The following is a 27,582-nucleotide window of genomic DNA, read 5'->3' on the forward strand; positions in this document are numbered from 1 at the left end:
TACCACCACTTGCTTCCTCTGTTACTCTAGTCCTCTAATAGGACAGGACAGTAGGTAAAGGGCCAGTCAGGTATACTAATCACAAAAGCTTAGGGAAATTTATCTGCAAGTTCTCTTTCCTCATCACCCTGCAAACATTTGGATCACGTCATACAACGGCATGCACGCTGAAGAACTGGCAAGCAAACACTTCACTATTATACCAGCTCAAGCAGTAAGATTAAGCTGCTGAAAAATATTTCAAAGCTTAATGGCTTATGGGTTACTGGCACCATTATTCTCTTATTATGGAAAGCAGGGACCTGATCGCACACATAGACACTTAGCATATGGAAATCTAAAATACATATATCTTACTATATTTTCTTTTAAGAGTATTAAATAGCACTAACTTTAAGCTCTGTAAACTTATAAAGAAACTTTCTATATCACACGGATATACTCCTAGTCCTCTTTATAAGTTAAGACAGACTTCTCAGGGGAATTCCCTGGTGGTCCAGTGATCAGGACTCCATGCTCTCACTGCTGAGGGCCTGGATTTGATCCTTGGTTGGGGAACTAAAATCCTGTAAGCTGTGTGGTGTGGCAAAAAAAAAAAAAAGAAAAAAAAAAAAAGATGGATTTCTCAGGAAAGACCTTTAAGGTTTGCCAAAACTTGTTTTGGATGGACAAAATGTTTAAAAGCATCTGACAGCTGCTTTCAAGTTAAAGCATCTGAGCAGGTATGGTCATAACATTCAATATTTCGAATTTTAAACTGCAGTCTTTATCACTATTAGACTCAGAACTACATTATTTTCCTGCAATTGTGGTTTATTGTAGGCTTAATCCATTTTCTCAAAGACCATTCAACACATTTATACCATTCCAGTAATTACCATGCTACTCAGAAAAACAAGTGAACAGTTTATTAAGAATTAAATGAGGGTATGGAATGTGATACAGTACAAGTACTCAAGATGGATATAATAGTACTACTCACACGAAAAGTTAAATCTCTTAAAAAAAATCACAAGACAAAAGAAAAAGCAATTCCATCATCATAAAGTAACATATTTCATGCAAAAACTTCAAAGAAATCCCCAGTCCCCCCTACCTCCCCCCAAGCTCCTAACAAAAAGCTATCTGAAACATTGCCATGCTAACATATTAACCACAATATAATCATTCATAGAAAAGCAATACACTAATTAAGCAATGGATTAGATGAAACACACAGGCTGCAACATTGTAAACTCATAGACCAGGATGATTTCACGTGGTAAGCAATTCCAGATTTGCTTACAGGGTGAGCACTACCAGCTAAATGCTGAAAGATAAGGTATGTAAATATAAACTCCATTAACTCATCTCAATTCTTCTAATTATAAAACCTGGAAGCTTCCAGAACCTGAAAAATTATATAAAATTTGGCATACTCCATTTGTGAAATGACTTTAGGATCATATTTGCAATTATTAGAGCTGTATAAAAGCACTTCATGGTCAGGAACTGACCTCTTAAATAATGATTACAATTTACATCATAGAAACAACTCCAGATATGCATTTACTGTGACTAATTCTTACTCAAGACAAGAAACATGATTTTCTAGCACTTTATGTACAAGTTACTGCAAAGGCCCAGTTAATGTAGAGATCGAATAAAATGTAAAACAAACGTGAACTGGTACAGAGAGTGAAGGGGAACAGCCTCATTAATAAAGATTTAATGGGTAACAATCTTATCTTGACTTCTGAGGGAATCAGAGTCAACACACAGACTGCCAAGCTGTAACTCATGTCTCTGTACCAAGACGCTTTGGTGTATTCCATGGAAAAGACAGTTTAACATTAAAAATTAGGAATGGCATTTTATGGGATAGCATTCCCCTCCACAGCTGCCAAACAAGCCTGGTCACCAGGTAGTACACAAACAAAGCGTATTTCCAAGTGGGTGTAACATGTCATGATGAGGCAACCCAGGAGTGGAAGCACCCATCTCACTGCACCTGCCTATTCAGGAGGCCAGGAGAGATCTGGGACACCTATATTTCATGTTTTTTTGGGTTAAGCTTACCTATGGTGTATAGATTGGCTATAAGTAAAACAGTAAGGCCAAAGGAAAAGAACAGGAGAAAAATACTTAGAAGAAAAAACTATCCACTCCCAACTGCTATTTTTTTCCCTTTAGATTTAAGGTAATTAGAACAGACTGGAAAAATTTCAGGATTACCCTTCCCACATCTGAAATTCAACTTCCTCTTTACATTTTATGAAAAGAACACTATAATTGTTCAGTGGCAGGATTTAGCCTCTCTAAAAAATAGAAGCTCTTGCTTTAATTTTCAAAAAATGACATGAGAAAATTTTCCAATGTGAAACCCAGAGTTTGAGGCTAGTAAAGAAGTGTCTTTAATAATCAGGACCAACGTAGTTAAAGCTCTTTGGAATGTGTGTTTTACATACAAAGTTATCACAAGTTAAACTCCCAGAGTATTTATGAAACAAGTTCTTAAATGGGAAAGATTTCTAATGAGAGATAAATGCTTCCATCAGCAAATTAAACCTGATGAATCAATCTTTCCCAAGTGACAAGGTCTCTGCTAACAATTCAACATAGCCTCTGGAATCAAATGCAAAAGATCACTCAATCATGATGATGCAGGACGAAGTACAGATGAGCAGTACATATGAAGAAAATCTGTAAACCACTGCAGTTCTAAAACAGTAGATTTATATTACAAAGCAATGTAAATAAATATTGGGCTAGTACAAAAGCTCTTATTTACAGTTTTACAAATGAAACTGTATTCAGTGTAAATGCTGTGTTTTAAAGAACACAGTACTACATTAGTAAAATGAGTTCTGTTGAGGGGGATTACAGTTTCTGTTTAGAATCAATGTATAACGTATAAAAGATTCAAGTTAACTCTGTTTATAATTTAGTACAGACAAACCCAGTTTAACCTGGAATGGCATCTGTTAAAGTGCTGAAAAACAGGAAATATTTAGAAAACACTGTACATTATTAAAGCTTTATCAAGTCAGAATGTTAAAATCCTTTCACATTTTTAATCTTTTGCCACAGGCTTAAGGACAAGATGATTTTTCTCAGCAAAGGAGTAAAACTTACGAGGCCACGAGCTGCTTAGATGATTTTAGGTTCAGTGCTGTTAGTTTCCTAAAACAACTATTTATCCATCAATCATACCTTCAGGCCTTACAATCTGGTAAGTAATTAAATATTCAGGATAAGCCTGGAAGAGAAAGATTAATTCAAATATTGATAAACTTTTTGAAAGGAGACTTATTATAAGGATTCCTAATCTTTAGGGAAGAGGTTCTAAATTATTGCTGTGGATCAAAATCATCAAAGGGCATTTTCTCAAAACAGCCTTACCTTCATTCCAATCCCTGAGATTCTAAATCAGCAGGTCTAGGACAAGTACTAAGCATGTGTTTGTTTTTAATAACTGAGGTGATTCTGATGAATATCCCCAGTAAACAACACTGCTCTAGAGATGCTTCTGACTGGATCTATATCACTAAGAGCAAGAGGGGATTATACATTTCTTTGCCACAGAGAGGTTAACTATTAAATATAGGATTCTAGTTAATTGTATTTTACAGAAGCTTAAAAAAAAATCCAGTACAGTTGACAAAATCTGAATAAGGTCTGTAGGTTAGATATATTACATCAATGATATTTTCCTGATTTAACAATTTTAAGAGAATGTCCTCGTTTTTAGGAACTACACATTCAAGTGTTTAAGGGTAAAGGAAGATGCCTATAACTTACAGGCAGCTCAGGAAAAAAAAAGGGTATACACACATACAGTAGGGAAAGCATGATAAAGGAGAAAGAGAGAGGATGCTAAAATGTTAACATTTGGAAGATCTGGGTAAAAGGTATAAGGGAATTCTCTTTATTATTTTTGCAACTTTTAAGTCTGAAATAATTTCCAAACAAAAGTTAAAAAGAAATCCAGTTCTTAAGGCAATATGCCTCGTCAACTTAAAAGATTAGTAAGAGGTTAAAGTATGGCTCTAAAACATTTTTAAATACGAACAAATTAAACTGAATTACCTGTTCTCCTCTGTAAATAACATATTCAGCTAATGCTAGGCCATTTACACTGGGTCGACCAGTGACTGAGTGATGTCCTGGAGGAGAATGTGCCATTTTCATTGCACTGAACTGCAGGAAAGACTTTCCCAAGGTTACCCGGCAAAAGAGCAGCTGCCTGTAACATGTGAAAAGGAAAAGATCCCCTTGAAGACAAGGCTGTACATGACACTTTTATTTATGTACACTACATATGCTTTTTAATGCATTTTATACATTTAACGCATTTATACATAAACAGATTGTTTTTATCATTTTACCCTTTAAAGAACTTTGTAAGAATGTCTTCTACTACTCTCACTAATGAAAGAATCTGTCACTTTAATTAATCCTATTTTAACTGTAAAATAACATAGAGATTGTAATAATATTAAAGTGATACAGACTCTGCCATTCTGTTTGTATTCCAGCAAAAGCACAAATCACAGCCCAAGTGGGAAAGAGGAGGAGGTTTTAAGGGGCTTCCATGAAGTGTCTTACAAAGTTGAAATATTTACCCCAGTAAGTCCTGTTAATTCCACTTTCAAAATATATTGAAATACTTTCTCTTCTCTTAATCCTACTGTCACTATTAAGTTCAAATCACCAAAATTTTCACCTGGACTATAACAATGGCCTTTGAACTAGTCTTTCTGTTTCTACTCTAATTCTTGTCTAAATTATTTTCGATCCAAGCAACCAGTGATTTAGGGGGAAAAAACAACAACAACAAAAAACCATAAATCAGATCACATCACTTTCCTGATTAAAACCTTTTAGAGGCTGCCCACTGTGCCTAGAAGAAAATCCAAATTCCTTATAATGGCTCCAAATTCTCAAATTTTACTTTGTGTTCATTATGCCCAGGCACAGTAGGTTTCCCTCCTACAGGCCAAACTTTCTTACCCCATGGCTGTCAGACACAGTGTTTCCTCTACCATCTAGAATGATATGTATTCTGGCACTTTTCAACTGGCTAACACTCATTTTTCAAGTTTCAGCAGAAATGTTATTTCTTCACATAGGTCTTCCCTCACCAGAAGTTTACGTACTACTCTCCCACCCCCACAGGCATATGATTGGCCTTCCGTAGGTTCAATGAACTTTTTATTGCTTCTCTGTTTCTTCTCTAATTTTCTTTTCTTTCCACAGGAGGACAGATTGTGGTGGACTAACTGATGATTCTGTCTCCAAAGAAGACAGCCTATATACTTTTTATTCTAAATACACCCTTTGGAAACCTTCTTAGCATTTCTAATAGATTTTCTATTATAGTAACAATCAGTCTCATGATAATCCAACTTAGAGAAATCTTAACTTAATAAACTTATTTCCAGACATCTAAGCATTCTACTCCAAAGACAGCTGTGAAGAGGTACTTGAACAATGCTTACTGCTAACACTAATAATCAGAACTATTCAGCCTCCAGATAACATATGACAAGTAAAAATAGCAGTGCTCAATTTACAGAATCTTGAGAAATTACAAGCCTCCTAACCATTCCAACTTATGATCTAAAATAGAAGTGGGTGGGAGGTCATACCCAGGAGGACTGAATTTAACACCTACATGAGTCTAAATTTAGGGGGAAAAACAGCAAGAACAAAACATAAACAGTCTTTGTTTCCCTTCAGGACTATAGTCCTTATCCTTGGCAACCTTTCAAAATTAGCTGGGAAGCTTTTAAAAATCCCAGGCACAAACCAGACCCCAGACCAATTAAGTGAGAATCTCTTGAGGGTCAGTCACAGGCATTAGTAGATTTTAAAGCCCCTCAGGTAATTCCAATGTGCTGCCAAAGCTGAGAACTACTGCTCTAGGGTTTCTAGATCAGTGATCAGAAGCTTCAGCATCACCTAGGAATCTGGTAGAAATTCAAGTTCTAGGGCCCCACCCCAGACCTACTAAATCAACAATTCAAGAGGCATGACATAGGAATTAGTGTTTTTACTAGTCCTCTAGGTGATTCTGGGTTTGCTAATGTTTGATAGCTACTGTTCTGCATCTTTATAAGCGGTGCCCTAACTACAGAATAAATCTCAGTAATTAATCTTACTTGATTTCCTCAAATGGTGAAAGATAATTTATCTACCTATGAGGATGTTATCAATTAGGGCCAAGTCACCTGAATGATTTTAACAGTTGAGTTAGACCAAGGTAACTAAAATTAGGAAAAAAGAAGTACAAAGCAGTTCTCTGATAATGTGCTTTCTAAAGGGATTTATGTGTTTTATGATAATTTTTTGAGAAGCAATATCACAAATTGAGGATTAAGCTCATACCACAGTGGAAGACAGACTCCCTCACGCATTGCCATGAAATGATTAGGTGTAACAAGTAATCCCATTTTAGCATCTGAATACTAGATTTTTGAATAGTCCACAATAAATTCTCTTTCATGTGCAATGATATTTTCTACTCCATATTCTAAAAGCACCATGTGCTCTAATGATTGAATGAGTAGAATAAGTCAAGTGCTTAGAACTGTGCTTAGCCCGTACAGATCATTTAATAAATATTAGCCATTATTAGAACTGGTGAGAGGACCAAAACCAACCTGAAATATGTCTACCTTGGATTCCTAAAGATGTCTGAGATAATGTCTTGCCCTGAAAATTTCTCAAATACGAAACTAGTTTTTATTTGATTCTTATCAAAACAGATGAGAACAAGTGATCTCTTACCTGTGGCAAATGTAACAAGATCTGTCTTTGTGTACTGGACACCCAGTACCTCCTCCAATCCCATACACATACTGATTGCTTTTGGAAGAATTTTCAGCAAAATAGATCCCAGCTCCAAACATGCCACCTATGTAGGCATGCCTTTCATCAAAGCCTTTATGAATAATTGCATTTACAAAGGGAGACCCTAAAATACATATAAATAGACAACATTTTAAAATTATCTTAGAAGAAAAAGAACAAAAGCTAAACCCTCTTAGAAGTTAAATTCATAAACACACATACACAACCACCACCATAATAAAGCAAAATCAAAACACAAGGGTAACAGGTTAACTTTCAGCTGGCTCACTACTTAAGAATAAATAGTGAATGTTTCTAACAGGGTGGTGGTTCAGATGCCAAAGTAAGGACACATACCGATTCAACTAGAAAAACAAACAGATCACCTGAAATATCAATGCCAGAGTTATCAAATTCCAGGCCCCAAATTCATACAAATCCAGAACCAAGAGTCTCAGAATTCACCAATTAGGTTATTCAATGACACCTACATCTGTGTGCTTTTTCTAGACATCAAAGTGAACTTTTCATGTTCATTCTCTTTACACCTCTTTTCTCCTATCCTTCTACTTTCCTGCCTTTTATCACTTGCTAGTGCCAGATTTCATCAGCAAATGTGGTGTGTTTCTTCATTTCCTACATACTGACTTCTTTCTCCTTCCTTGCACATGTGCCAAGAAGGAGCTTAGCCAAAGGAGAGGAGGTATTAAGCATGGGAACCAGGCCAGGGAATGGAGTGAGGCTGGGGGTTGGGAAAAGCCAATACAACACAACTAACTGATTCATCAAGATCAGTGTCCCTGTTCATACAGGGACAGGAAAATACAATGAATTCCACTTTACAGAAATACTGAAAAACAGAATAACTTATTTGAATTAATTTGGAAAAACCAAAACCATTTCAATGATAAAACAGGAAAAAAATCATTCATCACAATACATAAATAAACATCATGCTCTGTGCCAAGAGATTACCATGATGATTTTTATGCTTTTGGAATGAGAAGTACCATTTAGATATTATATACCAATTCAGTCTGCTATAGCTATTCTTCCAGGGGATTGTGAAATTTAAATGCTGTATTTTATAGAACTTTACCAGTCTATAAAAATTTTCTGCAATCAAAGCCAAATGAAGAGAATTCCCTGGTGGTCCAGTGGTTAAGAATCCGCCTTCCAATGCAGGGGACGTGTGCATGGGTTCAATCCCTAGTCAGGGAACTACGATCCCACATGCCGTGGAGCAACTAAGCCCACGCACCACAACTACTGACTCTGTACTCTAGAGCCTGCGCACCACAACTAGAGGGGAGTCTGCACACCGCAAGGAGGAGCCCGCATGCTGCAACTAAGACCTGAAGTGGCCAAAGATTTAAAAAACAAACAAACAAAAAGCCAAACGAAGGAACGTATTGGAGCTATTATGGGTAATGTGCTTGAAGACTTGATAAACACTACATTAATATCTATATTCATCTTTGCTATAAACTTGAAAGACCAATCATCAACAACTGCCAGCTTGCAACATAAACAGGAAATTTCAAGAATGACAAGTAATGGTGCTCTCAACTCAACAAAAGTTCTCAGAAAATTCCATAGGTTCAATGACAATGGCTCTTTTCACTGAAGTTAAATGTAGCCTTGACACTTAGAATCAGTCAGAACAGGATGTATATATTCTTCCGAGGCAATTTTCAGATCGTATTTTAACTTTAATTCAATCAATCAGTTAAAAGTAAAACACACCATTTTTCAGAGTAATCATCACACAAAATCAACTGTATTATTAAAAAAGGGAAAATATGAAGTCAAAATTCTCATTTCTACCTTTCTTCTGTTAAGATAATCCTATTTATAAACTACCCATTGTAAAACATACAAATTCACAAGAGGTTGGAAATACAAATATAAATGTAAAGATTTACAAAAATAATGTTTATTTTTAATAATGCTTACTTTTTAAAAAATGGTGAGTAACATACAGATTCATTATTATTTCAAACCTGACAAAAAATGTGGAGGAGGATGGCGGCAGGGCGGGGAGAGGAGTCTTACCATGGAACAGCATTCTCTCATTAGCATGGTTGTGGTTTTCTTCAGAAACTTCTTTTCTCCTGTGAGTATATCTTTCCCATAGTTTCTTATTACAAACTTTTTGAATCTATAAAAAGAAACCAGAAAAATAAAATCTCTAGATCGCAATAATTACTTATGTACTTATTCATCTTAACCAAAAATGGGCCACATAGGGCCAGAAGAGAGGCAAAACTTTTCTCTGAAATATAAATTGTGTTATTTTTAGTCAACTAAAAAACTCTGTCCCAGGAACTGTAAAGATGGAAATACAGATACAATTTGGAAATCAAAAACTACAAAGGGGAAAAAGCTACATGTAAAGGTCAAGAGTACTGTTAATTGATTAAAATACTTCCATTCTCATCACCTTAGAATCATTACTAAAACATCTCCAAATGAGACATGCTGAGTTCTGTATGGAAGTATAATAAAGAGAATACTATCTTCCCCACCCCCCCTGCTTTATTTTGCTCAAAGTACCATCTCTATCTGTTTTTAATTAAAAATATTTGAAATAGCCACACCAAACACACACCCCCCCCCACACCCACCCACACCCCTACCTAGTACTCTCTCTATCCTTCCATATCCCTCCAATTCCTAAAATTTTTGTCTGGAGAAGAGTTAAAGATGGAATACTGGTTTCGTTAGGAGTATTTCCAGGGTCAAAATTCACAATCCTAGTGCTGTTTCTTAGCAGCATTTAAGGGTACTACAGCCCCCTGCTGGTCTGAGAACACATTTGGGAGCTGGTGGTTTTAGTCTTGGTTCAAATTAACTCAAAATACCATCACAGACATAATCAAGGCACACAACTGGCATAAACAGAGCTTGTTAGTGTTTAAAAAAAAAGGAGGGGAATAAAACCAAAAGTTTTACCAATGAAAAAACTTTTACTAGATATTGCATTAAAATAGCTTTATAGAGGAAGAAAACAGCACACCTCCCAAATTCAGGAACTTTGGAAATCAAACACATATTCTCTTCCCTGCCCTTAACAAACCTCTATACATTTCATTACTGCTTGCACACAAAATGGACTGGACTGAAATTTGCCTGGAGTAGGAATAATTATTTGTCTTACTAAAAATTACTATATATATGTCCATGAATAGAAATCACAAGATGTCACTCAGGTCATACTATGATATCAACTAATAAAATACAGCTCCCAGAAGAATAACCCTTTCACCTGAATAATGTATGCTTGTTTTATATCATCTTATTTCTAAATAGTATGAACACAGTAATCTCGACGAATAGTTTTAGTGTTCACTAACTCTAAAATACACCTATTAGTATACTCATAATAGTATATTATTGTGAAACGGTAATACAACACAGCTGAAAGATTTGATACTGTTCACCTTTGAGTTTAAAACATAGGTATTAGAAAGGTACTTGCCACATTTTAACTCTAACTCTAAGTCTTAAAATGATTAAGAATGTCAATGTAGTTAATAGAAAATCATTATGCATCTCAAGTAGAGTATGCAATTTGGCTGCCATATAGTTTAAACAACAACAACAACAAAACAAACTAGCAAAACTGAAAAAGGTCCTGAGAAGAGTAACTGATATCAGTAAGAGTCAGGACTATTTTTAAAACATTTTTTATAAATATTATTTTTGGAAAGATGGAAGGTATAGAGGGAGTACTACTAAGATTACAAAAAAGTAGTATACCAGGGAACTCAAAGAAACCTGGAGTAGTCACAGTAAGGACAAATTAAAAACAAACAAACCATGGTGTAACTATAAAAAAATTACACCACAGAAAAATTCAACTTTCTTACAACAGAGTATCTTAATAGTAGTTTACATATTTGAAGTCCTAAACCTACAGGATTTATCTTTACCCCAAGATAAAGCATAATTCCTAAACTTAAATACGTTCAACAGAGGCTGAACTAGTGTTTAGTACAGAGATTTGAGGATCTTAACCTTCCAAGGACATATTCTTTCCCAAAATATCCCCTGATGCCAGTGAAAGACTTATTGGGCTGCACAGATTATATTCTTATGAGAGTTAAGCATGGCTTCAGGCTTTGAAAACTATGGTCTCAGTAAACTTTATTTTCACTAACTTATTACCTTGAGAATATTGTATCTGTTGAAGATTCCACCGGCATGACCCCCATCTCTGTGCTCTCGGACTGTACTCTGCATCTGGTGGAAAAATATTTCAAATATATGTGCATTAGCTTTGTTGTCTTTTCTGATTTAGGGAACATGTTTCTTGACTCATATGATTCTATTTTTGAGAATACAAAATGAGTTTTTAATATTTCTGTTGTTTAAGGAGTGAGTTCTTTAAGTTCACACATACTATTTTTGAGAGATAGCGGATAGCTAATACAATAAATCAAAAAATACATATAGGTGAAAATTATATAATGCAAACTACAGGAAGAAAAAGAAACAAGCAGATGCACAGGTGAGCTAAACATACAAAGCCAACTACCTGACATACTAAAAAACAAAAACAAACCAACAATTTCTTTGTTCCCATTTATTTTGCTCTAATAAAGCACAATTTGTATTTCATTGAGAGTTGGAGTTTCTTGAGCTTTAGAACTAAGTCTCACTCAACTCTGTATCTCTGTGCTCAGCTCACACATTTAGGGTATGGTGTTCTTCAAAGTGCAAGGCACTATTCTAAGATTTTGGCAGATCCAAGATTTTGTGGAAAGAAAGGTAGAAAAAAATGTCCTAGATAAGTAGCATCCACATGTTCTGGGTCTCATCTAAGACACTGGGCTTTGCAATTGCCTTCATGAAGGAAGGGAGTATGAGCAACCTCTTGTCCAACAGAATTCTGTGTATTAATTGTAGTGCTGAGCCAAGTTATTAGAATTAAGGTTTACTGAGATAGTGTACTTTAAATACTGATTTCGGAAGTTTTCCAGGTGGTAAAGAGGTAAGGACATTAAAAAACCCTGCTACATACATGTTCAAGTAGATCTGGAAACTTCTGGGAAATTTAGCTACCTGAACAAACATTTTTTTAAGGTATATGAACATACCTCTTCCTCCACAGACTGAAACTCTTTATCATCAGGAGATAGATCTATGAGAATTGTTCCACTTCCAGAGGTGTTCAGAGTTAAGTATGGGTTAAGACCTATCAAATTAAATTTGAAGATAAAACATTTGCCAACCGCCCCCCCCGCCCCGTCCAATAAACATCAATCCAAAACAACCACCTGATTTATTTGATGCTTACTACCAAGTTATAAAAACTTTTTATTTAGGGATAATTTAGATTTACAGGAAGGCTGAGAGCACTGAGATCCTGTGTACCCTCACCCCACTTCCTAATGTTACCATCAGGTACATTAATGTTCCCTTACTGTTACCATTTTATACAATCATAGTACACCTGTCAAAAATTAAGTAAATTACAGACTTTATTTGGATTTCACCAGTTTTCCCCACTAATGTCCTTTTACTTTTCCAGGATCCAAACCAGAACATCACACTGCATTTAGATGACTATTTTTTGACTTTACAAGTCATAAGGTTTTATGAGAATATTTAGAAAATCTTTTTTTTAAAGCTCTTTATTGGAATATAATTGCTTTACACTCTTGTGCCAGTTTTTGCTGTACAACAAAATGAATCAGCTGTATTTATATATATATCTCCATATCCCCTCCCTCCCATGACTCCTTCCCACCCTCCCTATCCCCGCCCTCTAAGTCATCACCCATCATCCAGTTGATCTTCCTGTGCTTATGCAGCAGCTTCCCACTAGCTATCTATTTTACACTGGGTAGTGTATATATGTCCATGCTACTCTCTCACTTAGTCCCAGCTTCTCCTTCGCTCCCCACCCCATGTCCTCAAGTCCGTTCTCTACATCTGCATCTTTATTCTTGCCCTGTCATGAGTTCACCAGTACCATTTTCTTTAGATTCCATATATATGAGTTACCATGCTGTATTTGTTTTTCTCTTTCTGGCTTACTTCGCTCTGCATGACAGACTCTAGGTCCATCTACCTCACTACAGATAACTCAATTTCATTCCTTTTTATGGCTGAGTAATATTCCATTGTATATATGTGCCACATCTTCTTTATCCATTCATCTGCTGATGGGCATTTAGGTTGCTTCCATGTTCTGGCCATTGTAAATAGTGCTGCAATGAACATTGTGGTACATGTTTCTTTTTGGATTATGGTTTTCTCTGGGTATCTGCCCAGAAGTGGGATTGCTGGGTCACATGGTAGTTCTATTTTTAGTTTTTTACGGAAACTCCATACTGTTTTCCATAGTGGCTGTACCAATTTACATTCCTACCAACAGTGAAAGAGGGTTCCCTTTTCTCCACACCCTCTCCAGAATTTACTGATTTTAGATTTTTTACTCATGGCCATTCTGACCAGTGTGAGGTGATACCTCATTGTGGCTTTGACTTGCATTTCTCTAATGATTAGTGATGTCGAGCATCTTTTCATGTGTTTGTTAGCCATCTGCATGTCTTCTTTGGAGAACTGTTTAGGTTTTCTGACCATTTGTGGATTGAGTTATTTGCTTTTTTGATATTGAGGTGCATGAACTGCTTGTATATTTTGGAGATTAATCCTTTGTCAGCTGCTTCATGGGCAAATATTTTCTCCCATTCTAAGTGTTGTCTTCTTGTCTTGTTTATGGTCTCTTTTGCTGTGCAAAAGTTTTTAAGTTTCATTAGGTCCCATTTGTTTATTTGCGATTTTATTTCCATTATTCTAGGTGAGTCAAAAAGAATCTTGCTTTGATTTATGTCATAGAGTGTTCTGCTTATGTTTTCCTCTAACAGTTTTATAGTGTCTGGCCTTACAGTTAGGTCTTTAATCCATTTTGAGTTTATTTTTGTGTATGTTGTTAGGAAATGTTCTACAGAAAGTCTTTTTATCTTTTATTTTCTATTTGTCACGTTTTCTTCTTCAAATTATTTCCTTTATTAACTAGGCAGCCCTTTCAGCCTTTGGTCCCTTTATTTTTTGTAAAACTGAGGAAGAAACTTGTATGGCCTCAGGTGATTTTAAATCACTCAAGAATGAGAAGTCATAAAGTTTACTAATGATGGAATGCTTATTCTAACCCATGATAGATTCTTTAATTCAGCAATGAATTTGTCATCTTTTCTGAATGTCAACAGTCAAGATAATCATATATGTTTTTGTATCCTTAACTCTCACAAAAGCTTTTTAAATGGAATCTTAAACACAATTTTCTAATTTGTTACATCTATAACACAACTCTCCTTTAATCTCTATAAGATCTCCAGAGCTCTGCTGTTCTCTCAGGTAGGGCTCAAATTCTTTACTGCTGGGTTAATGCAAGGAGGTCTGCCTCTAGAGACTAAGAGCACTGTTGTGGTCCAAATAACAGGACTACCACCAACAAGCCAAACTCTGATAAAGATGTATAGGTATGGCTGAATTACAATGTCTACAGGAAGTATGGAGATTATACAGAGGAGGTATTTTACAGAAAAAACACTTAACAGAATAAAGTCTGTGACAAATGCTTGACTAAAGCATCTTTGAATGGCCCCAGGAAGACGTTTACCAGTGCTGAAAGATCAGCATGAGTAATCTACTGACTTGATGCACTGAATGACAGCTAAGGCTGTTAAGTCAGCAATATGAGAGAGACTGTTAGAAGCTTGCCACTGGTTCCATTCTGCAAATTGGGTATAATATAGGTATAGAATCCTGGCTTCAAATGAAGGGGAGAAAGGTCGTAACTTTATGTAGGAAAGTGACCCTGATGTGGTAGATCTGTCATTCCATGTCATGATATTTCTCTTCCATGTAGAAATGAATGTTCCTATTCAACTGTAGCTGGATGTTATCAGAATGACCAGAGGTAGCATGGAGGTACGTACCTCTGCCACTTGGAGGCAGTGTATCTGTTTCCATTATTGTTTCCTGAGCATTTCAACAATCTTAACTGCTATCCTACCAGATCCACAGTGTTTTCTAGTAGAGTCACGATGGCAGTCCACAACTGAGGGTTCTAGTTCCTCTTCATACTAACATTCCAGGGAGCCATGAGTCTTCCCTTATCTTTATCTTATAAAATTTTGTCTTCTACACTAGAAATATCCAAGACTATCTTGCATTTTAAACATTTTGCCCCAATTCCTATCAGGCAAGTAAAGTGCATCTACCTTTAATCAATTCCATTCCAGAATTCCAGTTTAAAGCATCTCTTAGCTTGAATCACCTAATTTCAAAGCTCTCTTTTTTCTTCTTCAAGAGATGGACCCTATCCTGGCTAGAATACTTTCTTCCCTAAAAATTCCCTCATTTTTTCTAATGGAGGTTTGTCTTTAACCCCAGTTGTACAGTCATCAATTATAGGATGCTTCTGATGCTGGGGTACATTACTCCCTCAGTTTAATAATGAACTTAAAATGTGGTTCTGACACCTAAAATAATTAATCTTCTATATGCAAGACCTGATTCACAGGAAGTGTGAACATCTGTTGAATACAATTTGCATTTTTCTTATGTGTCAACATTCAAGAGAAATAAAATATTATTCGACTTTGTTTTGCTAAGTTTCATTAGTTGCAACGTTACTATTTCCCAATATATTATTTTTACTGCAAGTGTTTAGAATTTAACTATTTACAACAAAAGAGATTTACAACATTATTTTATGGGCAGGCCTGAACACGTAGTCATTACCTATTATATTACCATAAGAAATGAGATATCCCAGTTTCCAACCTCTTAGAACAATTTTTGAGCTACAATAACTTCAGAAATAAGTGAATAGAAATAACAGAAAAAACTGCAGGGCTAAAGCAACACCCACATTTCTGAATGGTCCAGACACTTCACTTAGGTTCACAAAGGGAGCAGCTCAGGAAGCTTAACAGTGGCAGATTTAAGATTTGATACCAGGTTTCCAGAATCCTAATACTCTTCTTCTTAAGTGGACTCTCTGTTATATATTTTAAAATCATCATCTAGTAAGTTGTGGGCTGCCTTTAAGCAAGCTATTAATCTGATGATAGCAATGACTTAAAATGAAATACCTTGTTGTCCAGAGATAAGCCTCTCAACTCCTTTAATTAGTTTGTGTCTATGTCCGTAAGCATTGATTCCAATCTCCTTCAGCTCCTTGTGCCCCATCTCAACTAATACATCCAAAGTGATCTTACAAAAGAGAATGAAACTGTTTAGAAGACTTGTTTGGAAGACATTCATATACTGGTGTTCTCACAATGTATTAGACTTATGCAGCTTAGAAATGAAAGCACACCAGCTGTTAAACTGAAACTGAAAAGTTGCAGCTAAGTAAACAGAAAGTGGTCATGAACTACCAAAAAATCATCATTTTCATTTGGTATAAGAATCCAAGCAGAACTAAACTATAAAACAAAAATGCATTTTCAAATTAACCACATTTAGGCACACTATTTTACCTTTTCCACCATCGCTCTACATCTAACCTATTTACATAATGTTCCAATGTAATGTTCCTACAAACTTTGGACTATACTGATAACTTCAGCATCACTGCTCAAACTAATCCTTTTACCTCAAATATATTACCCTCACTTTGTGAAACTGAAGATATTCTTTAAAATCCTGTTTTGTTTACAAATCTGAAGGGTTCCCTGAACAGTCCAGCTTGTAGTAATTACTTCTTTCTTTGAATTTCTATGCCAGAACTTAACTCTTCATACGTTCTTGGTATAGCTCCATAACTAGATCAAAAGTTCCTTAGGGGTACAAGTCTATAATAATTATATTCTCTGAACTCAAAGAATCATTAAATGTATTCTATTTATTTATTTATTGGCTGCGTTGGGTCTTTGTTGCTGTGCGTGGGCTTTATCTGTGGAGAGCGGGGGCTACTCTCTGTTGCAGTGTGTAGGCTTCTCATTGCAGTGGCTTCTCTTGTTGTGGACATAGGCTCTAGGGCACACAGGCCTCAGCAGTTGTGGCGCGTGGGCTCTAGAGCGCAGGCTCAGTAGTTGCGGTGCACGGGTTTAGTTGCTCTGTGGCATGTGGGATCTTCCCAGACCAGGGCTTGGACCTGTGTCTCCTGCACTGGTAGGCAGATTCTTAACCACTGCGCTACCAGGGATGTCCCCAGTAAATGTATTCTAGGACTGTTCTAGGAAAGCCCAGATATGTATTTTGTGTGTCCATATATCTCCCCATAGTGGCTAGCGAAGTGTCAGGCTTAGAGTGGTGATTGACTCAACAGAACTGAACAAACTGAGCTCAAGGATAACTTACTTTTCAAGAAATGAATAAGCTAAACTAATTCAAGAAAGCTATTATACTGTTTCTACACAAGAAACAATTTTTATGTGCTAATAAACTAAATGGACATTCTAAGAACAAGCCAAATTACAAGAGTGATAGATTTCCAGTCTCTTAAAAAAGCATGCCTTTCATCCCTCAACAGGCTGAATGGTTCAGGGCATTTCAAGTATGTTTTATTTTTTCCCTGGAGGTTCCCCCAACACCAAACCAAGCAGAACAACTCATGTACTTACCTGTTCTCTCTCAAATATATCCATTAGGTGTTCAAGTCCAAGATTCCTTACAAATTGAGTTATGCTAAAATCTACTCCTGGAACTGGAAAAAAAAAACCCACAAAATTTCACATCAGAATAATGTGTATTGACATTATAACAGCAAAGTTTTGTGACATTATTATATGCATGAATAATGTAAAGATGAAGCAAAATATTAATAGCCATTTGAGATATAATAAACTTAACATCAAAAAATTGCAAAGAGAAAGCTATAAAATTTCAACATCATTAGAAGAGTTAACCAATGGAACACTCTCATGTTACAAAGAAATCTTTTCTTTTTAAAAAATTTTAAATTGTATCTTTAAAGTAAGTTTCCATATAGCTTAAACTAATATAATGTTATACGTCAATTATATGTCAATTAAAAAAGCACAGTATCCCTATTTTTGAGGATGTAAGCTACTCTACAAAAAAAGTTTGTGAAAACAAGTTCCACAGTATTGTACAGGGTGAGGTGAATTTTGACAGGTAAAAGGTAAATAAAGAGACTGTAGGTATGTGTCTTTTTTTCTTTTCTTTTTTTTTGGCTGTGCCGCATGGCTTGCGGAATCTTAGTTCCCCAACCAGTGAAAGCACCGAGTCCTAACCACTGACTGCCAGGGATTCCTTTTCTTTTTAAAAAATGATACTCAAAATTAGGTATTTTGATGTGGGGTTAAAAGTATTTCATAAGTCTGTAATAATACACTGGAAGAAATAAAGGCATAAGTACTCAACCAAAACGACTTCTATACCTTTCAAAAAGTATGTTTACATTTAAAGAGTAGGTTAGCAGCACAACACTCATCAAGTCTCAACGTGGAGGGAGAAAGTTTCATTAGGAATTCTAATAATAAGGTATAGAAAACAACAGAAGGCTAAAACTTTTAGGCTATGTTAATTAATATAACAGTTGAATCTAAGGTTTAAAAAAATGACTATTAAGCATCCAAATGACAAACGTGGCTACAATACCAGTTATTTTGGCCAAATGTCTCACCTTCCTTTTTCTCCAAACTGGAGGCACCCTCTGTTCCACTTGAATTAACTACTGAAGACAGTTCAGAAAAACTGCCAGATAAGTTGTCAAGACTGCTGGCTGCAGAAAGGCTTGATGGGCTGGATGGACCTGAAGACAGAGCATCTGTGGTGGCTGCTGGGCTTCTCACGCCATTGAGCACTTGAGGTTTATAACATGAAGGCAGAGCAGAAGGGGGCATGGCTGCTGTCAGAAGAGCACTGACATCATCTGCCTAGAGTATATGTCAGAGAGAGACAGATGAAATCTGCAATAAGCAAGTTTTAAAATTCTACTATACTTAATAAAATGCATTAAAAGATATGATAAAACCCCAGCAGATCTGCACTAGAATTGCTTATTATATACAAAAATGATTATTTTTAAGTGAACCAAATAAGTGATATTCAGCTAAAATAAGTTATATTCAGCTATTAAACATAAAATATAATACAGAACATATCTTCCAAGACACAGAAAATAAAACTGTTAAATGTGGCAATGTGGCAAAGCGAGAAAAAAATCCTAAGATATAGATTGAAAAGCACTGAAATGAATTTTAGAAATATAAGTTTTAAAAAGATTTAAAAAGTTGTAAAGGCATTCTGAAGTAACTCAATCTATATAGAACTTTAGCAAACAGAAAGACTATTTTTTTAAAAATATTCAGCAATATATTTGTTCCTCAAAATTGAACACTTGGAAGGGTAGGGGTAAAAGATAGTCATTTTAATCAAATCTCCTAGAATGGAAAAAAAATTTATACCCCAAATTTACTGGTACATTAGTTTGTTTAACTGGTAACAAATAATATTCTTTTAAAATGTTCAATTAAGACACTAAATAATTAACATTCAACAAGAAGTAAATCAGTACTTGTTTTCATGGTTTATCATTTATACTGTCTTTTCAATCCTCACCTTTTTCTTTCCCCTGACTCTCAGGACTCCCATGACACTAACAGTTGGTACCTAACATTTAAAAATAATATTAGCACAATTTATTGGGTGCTTTTTATGTACTTGATACCATGCCAAGGACTTTAATTACATCACCTCATTTAATTCTCATATTAACCAGATATATTTTACCTCCATTTAGAGATTAGGTAACTGAGGCTGTGAGGTGAGGCAACTTGCAAGACTACAACTATTAAGTGGTAGAGCTGGAATTCTAAGGCAGGTTTGACTCTAAAGCCCACTCATGTTTTCAGAGTACCCTAATTCAGTGTCACTTAGTTATATCTAGTGGACTAACATACCGGTGGACTGAAATAGAAAAGTTCACTTCTAAGGTAGTCTGGACATGGAAGGACATTTTCCTTAAGAAATAATGTTGCAAATATGGTTGGGATGTCAACCTGCTGAGGAAATTCTATCCAACTCCCAACGCAGCTGAACTAAATCAGCTTCTCAATGTAACTTGTAACAGTGGAATCTCTCTCAGTAGAAAGCAGTTGGCAGGAGAGACCCCCCTTTCCTCTCCACAACAAGAATTTCTTCTCCCTTTCACTCCACTGCTCTGGGTCAAAGTCCTCAGTGGCAGAGGCAAGAGAGGCACCTGGATCACAGTGGCCAAAGCAGACACTGGAGGCCACAGTGAAGACACCTAAAGAAGTTTCCTCAGGAGAGGAAAGAAAAATAGGACTTCCCATGGAGAACTGGAGAACAAACTTGTTTCATGAACAGCTCTGCTGGGGTAAGCAATAAAATCTTTAGGAAGAGGCAGTGGGGGAAAGAAGATTTTGCCACATTCACCATAAAGACATTTTATATATACCAAGTGCATATAAAAAGTCAGGAAAGCATTAAGATTTTTCAAAGAGCCCATCACTTACTGAAACTAAATCTAAAGGTGTTTGTCCTTCCTGATTTTTAAGAGTTGGATCGGCTCCATGGGCCAACAATAAAGCACAAAGCTGTGTTCGTCCCTTTTGGGCTGCTTCGTGCAAAGGTGTGAAAGCCCATTTGTCCGTAGCATTGACACATGCATTATACTTTATTAGTAAAGCTGCTACATCTACATGCTGTAAAAGAAAATACTCCTGTTATAGTCTGAAATATTATTTTATCACATTTTAGTTCTTAAAAAGAAACTAGCTATATACCTATTCTTCCAGTTTCAAACTTACTCTAGAAATGAAAAATTGTGTTTTTCCCCATCATCATAATTTATGGGTAGTTGATTAAAAATTACAGCAGTAGACATTTAAATAACTTGAGAAAATATCTAGAAAACAGTTAAGAATTCTATACAGTAGGGAATTAAACTAACAGGAGTTTAACAATTGCTAACTTGAGTGTTATAACTGCTAAAAATCAATTTATAAACCAACAGCCTTCCTTAATTAATCAATTGAAGATGGTCAATACTGACTGTTAACATTTAAGGCTATTGTAAGTCACAAACAATGCGCATCTGATCTCTACAGATTCATATGAATCCCGATGGATTTTCTGGGCACCAACAAATAAACAAAATCACCAACATCTGACTGGAAATAAGAGATTTGTGCTAAGGAAGGTAATACGACAAAAGACAAAACATGCTGCAAGTCACACAGCAAGCTACAATAGATTCAGAACTGAAACTTGGAAATTATTTAACCTTTTTAGCTCTCTTATTTATTTTTTCACATTTTAAAGCTCTTCATTGGAATATAACTGCTTTCCACTCTCGTGCCAGTTTTTGCTGTACAACAAATGAGTCATCTGTATTTATACATATATCCCCATATCCCCTCCCTCCCGAGATTCCCTCCCACCCTCCCTAACCCATCCAAGTCATCACCCATCATCAAGCTGATCTCCCTGTTTTATGCAGCAGTTTCCCACTAGCTATCTGTTTTACATTTGGTAGTGTATATATGTCAATGCTACTCTTTCACTTCGGCCCAGCTTCCCCTTCGCCCCGCACCCCGTGTCCTCAATTCTGTTCTCTACAACTGCATCTCTATCCTTGCCCTGTCACTGGGTTCATCAGTACCGTTTTTTTAGATTCCATATATATGTAGCTCTCGTATTTACTCCTCCGTAAAATGAGAAAGTCAAACTAAATCCCCTTTGAATTGTAATACGGATTTTCACTTTGAAAATTTCAGACATTTTTAAAGGTAACATGAAAGAACTTACCCCATAAGATGCTGCATTGTGTAAAGGAATAAGTCCTCCTTTGTCTTGAGCATTCACATCAGCCCCATGCTGAAGCAGATACTCTGCAACTTCTAAATTATTATAACCAGCTAATTTAGAAAAGAAGTATAATTACTTTCACTTGTTAATATAAAAATAGCTACATATATGTATGTATCTATATATAAATAGACAGGATTTTAAAAATAAAAAGATTTTATAGAAATCGGAAATTCTCCAATGGAGTCTTAAAGATTTATCTTATGAAAAAAAATTGCCCACTGGCCTCAAGTTGGAAGCTTTCAGTAATGATACCCATTTGTTCTAGAGACTCTAAAGTTATATTGATTGATTTACTTAAATCTTTCCTTTTAAAACCTTCTTACCAAAGTCCCTGCCTTCATGGTTGTTGTATACACAACTTCCTGAACTCAGGTACATGATCTCAAGGCTGCAAGCAAAAGGCATCCAATCATAAAAAAGCCAAGTTAGGAACACAAGTGGCTGGCAGAGCAGAAGACAACACACCAGTGTGGGTCTCAGGGCCCCATTTTCCCAGAAGGCCACAAGGACACACTTTTTGCTAAAGAGAATGTTAGGGTACACAAGCAGCAAAATTTATTGCTGCTAAAAGCCATGAAGTAATAAAACTTAGTATCTTATAAATGTACCATAATCCCCCAGTTGTCATCTTGGGAACTGTCAGCTATCTTAGTAAATACATGCTCACGGTAAAGTATGTATACTTTATTTGACACAGAATCATAGTTTGAAAGCAAATCTGGAACTTAACTTTACCAACATAAAATCAGGTATCATTTGAAACTTTAAAATAGTTCAAAATATTTAATTCATTCATTTTTACTGTAGTTTCAGCCTTTTGCTGAAATATCTAAAGCAAAAAAAAAAAAAATTCCCCTAAATCAAGTAAAGAAAAACAAAACTACGAAACTACCATAAGCTAAATACTACACCAAATTCAAAAAGTCCTTCCACGTCTCATGGTATAATACCTCATAATTTATGTATACAACATATTTGTCACTTACAAAGAACACAGACATAAACAGTAACAGTAAATGTTCTAGATAAGCTACCATAAAGATACAAAGCTAATATAAATAATTATGCACAGTACAATTCAAATCAGAGGTCAGGTCACATTTTGTCTTACGTGGACTAGAAACTCCTGATTGCCAGTGGAAGAAGAAAAGCTTTACCTCACTTTTTTAGCATCTGTGGCTTATAATTTCCGAAATGCTCTAAAAGACACATAGATGGAATAATTCTTTTCCTTGGCCAGTTGGGTTCCAACTTACATGCATCATAATTTAACGGTAAAAACCACATACACTAAAATCATCTCTTAAGGGCCTTCCCTGGCAGTCCAGTTGTTGGACTCCACACTTCCACTGCAGGGGGCCCAGGTTCAGTACCTGGTCAGGGAACTAAGATCCTGCATGCCATGCAAGGCGTGGCCAAAACAAAACAAAAAACATAAAAACAACAAAAACCTAGGAACAGAGTTGCTCACACTGTGAGACTGAAAGGAACTAAGAGAAGAGTAAACTTCCAGCTCCCACATTACACAAAGTGGCAGAAACACCTGCATTTCTTTTTTCTTTTTAAACCATGTGTATTTAAACTTATATGAGTGAAATGTGCCTATGATGCAACTCCACTAAAGTATTAGTTGTAGCTCAGTGATTTTAATGGCCCATTGCCAAGCATCTTCTTTTTGTTTTTTTAAATATATGCATTTGTAACTTTAATTAATTAATTATTTTTATTTTATTTATTTGGTTGTACTGGGTTTTAGTTACGGCAGCCAGGCTCCTTAGTTACAGCATGCGGGCTCCTTAGTTGTGGCATGCAAACTCTTAAGTTGCGGCATGCACGTGGGATCTAGTTCCCTGACAAGGAATCAAACCCGGGCCATGCCCCCTGCCTTGGGAGCATGGAGTCTTAATCACTGGACGGCCAGGGAAGTCCCCCTAGCATCTTCAATGCAGCTCAAAAAGCTGTGATGAAACTATGATGCTGCATTACATGCAGCGAAGACAAGGATATGCTGCACCAATTTTATAAATGAAAACGTAGAACAAAGGTTATATACTCAACTGCATTCTCCAAATTTCTTATGTTAAAGCCCTAACCACTAGCACCTTAGAATGTGACTGTATTTGGAGATAAGGCCTTTTAAGAGGTAATTAAGTTAAAACAAGGCTGTTAGGGTCAACCCTAATTTAATGTGACTGTTGTCCTTATAAGAGGAGGAGATTAAGACTAAGAGACACCACGGATGCACATACACAGAGAAAAGGCCATGTGAGGACCCAGAGAGAAGGTGGCCATCTGCAAGCCAAGGAGAGAGGCCTCAGAAGAAACCAATCCTGCCAACATTTCCAGAACTGAGAAAATACACTTCTGTTGTTCAAGCCACCTAACCTGTGGTAATTTGTTAAGGCAGGCCTTACAAACTAATAAAAGAAATAACAAGAAGTTTATGTAACTTCTGGAAGTCTTTAAAGATTTTTTCTGCTTGTGCTTAACAGCTATCATCAGAAGAATGGAAAGCTTTAGCTTCCCATGAAGAAGGCCAGCTCAAGCAGGCCTATTTTTAAAGTTTCTGTAGCCAAAGCACACTCACTAAAGATGATGCAAACAATATGATGACCTGGAATAAAGGTTCCAAAGCACATGGTGACTGGCATATCCTCTTTCAATTGTTCCTAATGAATGTAACATGCTAGTACTAAAGTGAACATGGCCCTGTACAAATACACTACAGTATAATGGTGGTATTAGAAGATACTTGGTTTAAATCTTTCAAATTCACTTACAGGAAATATTTTACTCAGGTAAAATCAATCTTAGATGTCACCAGCCGAAATCTGTGACAATTCATTCACTTACCTGCTAAATGTAAAGGTGTTGAATGTCGGCCTTGGGTATCACGGCAGTTTACATTATCTGGTGAAGACAACTTTTTTACTCTGGCTAAACAACCCTTTTTGGCAGCATCCAACAAAGCTGCATCTCCCCTAAGTAGATCTTGAATATCTGTATCTCCATCTTTAACAAGATCCAAAGGAGTATTTCCATCCCTGTTTTTCTTTGTGGGGTCTGCACCATGCTGGGCATGTGAAAAACAGAAAGGGAGAAATTAGCTTAAGGTTGCCCTTGGTCAATGAGAAAATACTCAATGTAACAATACCAAAGAAAACTATTTTATACAGAGACTCTACCTTAAAGGTTAAAATGATTGTTAATAATGCTTAATTTAACACACAAAAAATTGTAACAAAAAATACAAAGGCACTTAAATATTACTGGGCTTTAACAATGCAATAATATAGTCAAAATTTTCAACTACATTCAAAACAAGGCAGTATTTCATTAAAAATTACCTTTCACATATGCTATTTTTAGTTTTCACAAACATATTTCAATGTTCGTATAAAGTATAAATGTAACTATACTCTTGTTTTTACTGTAAAATATCTACACTGGTACCAGTCCAGGTAAACCAGTACTATCGATTTCATTAGTACTAAATAAACCTGGCTCACAGTGTTCATGACATTTATTCTGAAATCTAGGTACAGAGTTAGATTTTTGCTTCCTACCCCCTAAAACTAGTTTAAGTTTATATTAGAGTTATTAGAAATATCACAAACATATTCTACATAATATACTCTGTCCGTAAGTACTTAAATATACCTGGAGCAGAAGTTTGCAAATTTCATATTTTCCTTTTGCTGCAGCTTCATGCAAAGGTGTAAACTTCCATAGGTCAGCTACATTAACTACTGCTCCATGCTTAACAAGAAGTTCTGCAACTTCATAATGTCCGTAAGAACATGCATTGTGCAAAGGTACCAGGCCTCTGAAATAAAAAGTTAAATAAGCAACACAACACAAAGATATATTTTAATTTAAATAATTACATATAGCTGATAGATTTTTTGAGCTGCATAAGAAATTTTATTGATTTTAATTTATAGAACCTAAATTTATTAAAAGCAGAAGCGGAATTACTTTGTGGGGGGGCAGAGAGGACATTTTAAAATTATTTAAAATTGCAGAGAACATAAACATTTACTTTGCATTGCAATATCTAGAATTAAGAATTATATATTTTTATTTATTATTTTATTTTTTGGCCACGCAGCGTGGTTTATGTGATTTTAGTTCCCTGACCAGGGATCAAACCTGGGGCCATGGCAGTGAGACCATTGAGTCCTAACCACTGGACCGCCAGGGAATTCCCAAGAATTACGTATTTTTAAAGAAAAATAATTTTAAGATAAACTAGAATAATTCAAGTATCCTCAAAGCAAACTGAAAAATTTACCATGTTAGGACTTCCCTGGTTGCGAAGTGGTTAAGAATCCGCCTGCCAATGCAGGGGACACAGGTTCGAGCCCTGGTCCAGGAAGATCCCAACATGCCGTGGAGCAACTAAGCCCGTGTGCCACAACTACTGAGCCTGAGCTCTAGAGCCCACAAGCCACAACTACTGAAGCCCTTGAGCCTAGAGCCCATGCTCTGCAACAAGACAAGCCACTGCAATGAGAGAAGCCTGCGCACCGAAACGAAAAGTAGCCCCTGCTCGCCACAACTAGAGAAAGCCCGCCTGCAGCAATGAAAACCCAATGCAGCCGAAAATAAATAATAAATCAATAAATTTATAAAAATAAAAAAATAAAAATATATTGTTAAAAAGATTTTACCACATTAAAAATCAGCATCACACTATTGTTGTAATCTCCTTGACCATTATAAAATTACACGGCATTATGCAACTAAGTCTTTATATAAATGTTATTCATCATAAAATCTTAACTGAAATTAAGAAGCTATATGTAAGCCAATGTTAGAAAACTTCCCTGAAAACAAAAAAACTACTGTCTATCATAAAAATGTTCTCAGATTGTCCTAAAAAGGTCAGATAAAGGAACAGAGAGGCCGTGGCAATTGTTGGTACTTGCCCTTTATCTTTAGCGTGCACATCAGCTCCGTGTTGTAGTAGATATTCCACCACAGACACCCGATTATAGCCAGCTGCAAAATGGAGTGGTGTAGACTGACGCCCTTCTATGTCTCTGCAGTTGACACTCTGAACAGTACACAATTTCTATAGGATGCAACACAGTATACACATGATGCTACATATTCTGACTTCTTGTATTGATACATCTAATAGAAATTTCAAATGTCTGATTTATTTTCTTGTCTCATCATATCCGTATCCTCAGAAACTCTTTGCTATTTATTCTTCTTATCTCCCCTTGTCGTTTATTGGGAATCCCTCTGGTCCTCTTATCTATAATCATCTTCTTTTGATAAAGCTAGTAGGTAAATTTTATTATTACCATTACTATTATTTACATAAAGGTAACGTATACCAGTTAGCAATCATAGCTTCCATTCTGTGGCAAATATATGTACAGATACATTAGATTACAGAACCATTGGCATCACCTGGGAATTTGTTAAAAACTCAGATTCTTAGATTCCCACCTACTGAATCAGAATCTGCATTCTGATACGATCTCTAGGTGATCTGTAAGCACATTAAAGTTTGAGAAGTACTTTTCCAGAACAGCAGTTCTTAAATTTTCACGTGCAGTGGGTCCAAGTTCCAAATTTCCTAATCCAATATGTCAGGGATGGGGCCTGAGGAAGTTGTGTTTCTAACAAGCTCCCAGGTGATGCTGATGCTGGCAGCTGAGGAATTATACTTGGAGAATTATAGGTAGTATATGGAATGAATTAACTAATAGAATGCTATCAATTATGTACCATCCTGGGGAGAACTAAGAAAAGTCACTCAAAGAATTCTTTGTGTTTTTTTTGGTTCAGATGAGGAAACCTAGCTGAGAAAGGCTGTAAGAGTAACACTCAAAATACTCAAGAGTAACACTCAAAACACTCAAGAGTATTTTTCACGAAAAGTATGAATATTTGGGGAAGGAAAGC

General features: G+C 36.0%; 1 protein-coding gene and 1 long non-coding RNA gene across 4 annotated transcripts in view; one reads left to right on the top strand and one right to left on the bottom strand.

Annotated features, from left to right (window-relative positions):
- Nucleotides 1-893: 893 nt before the first annotated feature.
- Nucleotides 894-27,582, bottom strand: part of TNKS2 (tankyrase 2) — a 61,298-nt gene continuing 34,609 nt past the window's right edge. The window contains exons 14-27 of one of the 3 annotated variants that reach the window (XM_057735149.1): nucleotides 26,592-26,737; nucleotides 25,321-25,486; nucleotides 24,514-24,733; nucleotides 21,598-21,707; nucleotides 20,304-20,492; nucleotides 18,449-18,701; nucleotides 17,424-17,506; nucleotides 15,948-16,068; nucleotides 11,937-12,034; nucleotides 11,005-11,079; nucleotides 8,890-8,995; nucleotides 6,772-6,958; nucleotides 4,069-4,225; nucleotides 894-3,238 (exon numbers count right to left, since the gene is read on the bottom strand). In XM_057735149.1, the coding sequence (XP_057591132.1) occupies nucleotides 3,176-3,238; nucleotides 4,069-4,225; nucleotides 6,772-6,958; nucleotides 8,890-8,995; nucleotides 11,005-11,079; nucleotides 11,937-12,034; nucleotides 15,948-16,068; nucleotides 17,424-17,506; nucleotides 18,449-18,701; nucleotides 20,304-20,492; nucleotides 21,598-21,707; nucleotides 24,514-24,733; nucleotides 25,321-25,486; nucleotides 26,592-26,737 (1,974 nt within the window). In that variant the 3' untranslated portion in view covers nucleotides 894-3,175. Of the gene's footprint in view, nucleotides 3,239-3,981; nucleotides 4,226-6,771; nucleotides 6,959-8,889; nucleotides 8,996-11,004; nucleotides 11,080-11,936; nucleotides 12,035-15,947; nucleotides 16,069-17,423; nucleotides 17,507-18,448; nucleotides 18,702-20,303; nucleotides 20,493-21,597; nucleotides 21,708-24,513; nucleotides 24,734-25,320; nucleotides 25,487-26,591; nucleotides 26,738-27,582 lie in introns of those variants that run through there. The other 2 variants (XM_057735148.1, XR_009053739.1) reach the window with 2 other exon arrangements.
- LOC130853389 (uncharacterized) lies at nucleotides 3,078-5,753 on the top strand. The gene is made up of 3 exons (XR_009053740.1): nucleotides 3,078-3,211; nucleotides 4,518-4,608; nucleotides 5,239-5,753. It is a non-coding gene; the product is annotated as an uncharacterized LOC130853389 (long non-coding RNA).

The sequence above is a fragment of the Hippopotamus amphibius genome, chromosome 5 (assembly GCF_030028045.1).
Source record: "Hippopotamus amphibius kiboko isolate mHipAmp2 chromosome 5, mHipAmp2.hap2, whole genome shotgun sequence".
Taxonomy (NCBI): Eukaryota; Metazoa; Chordata; class Mammalia; order Artiodactyla; family Hippopotamidae; genus Hippopotamus; species Hippopotamus amphibius.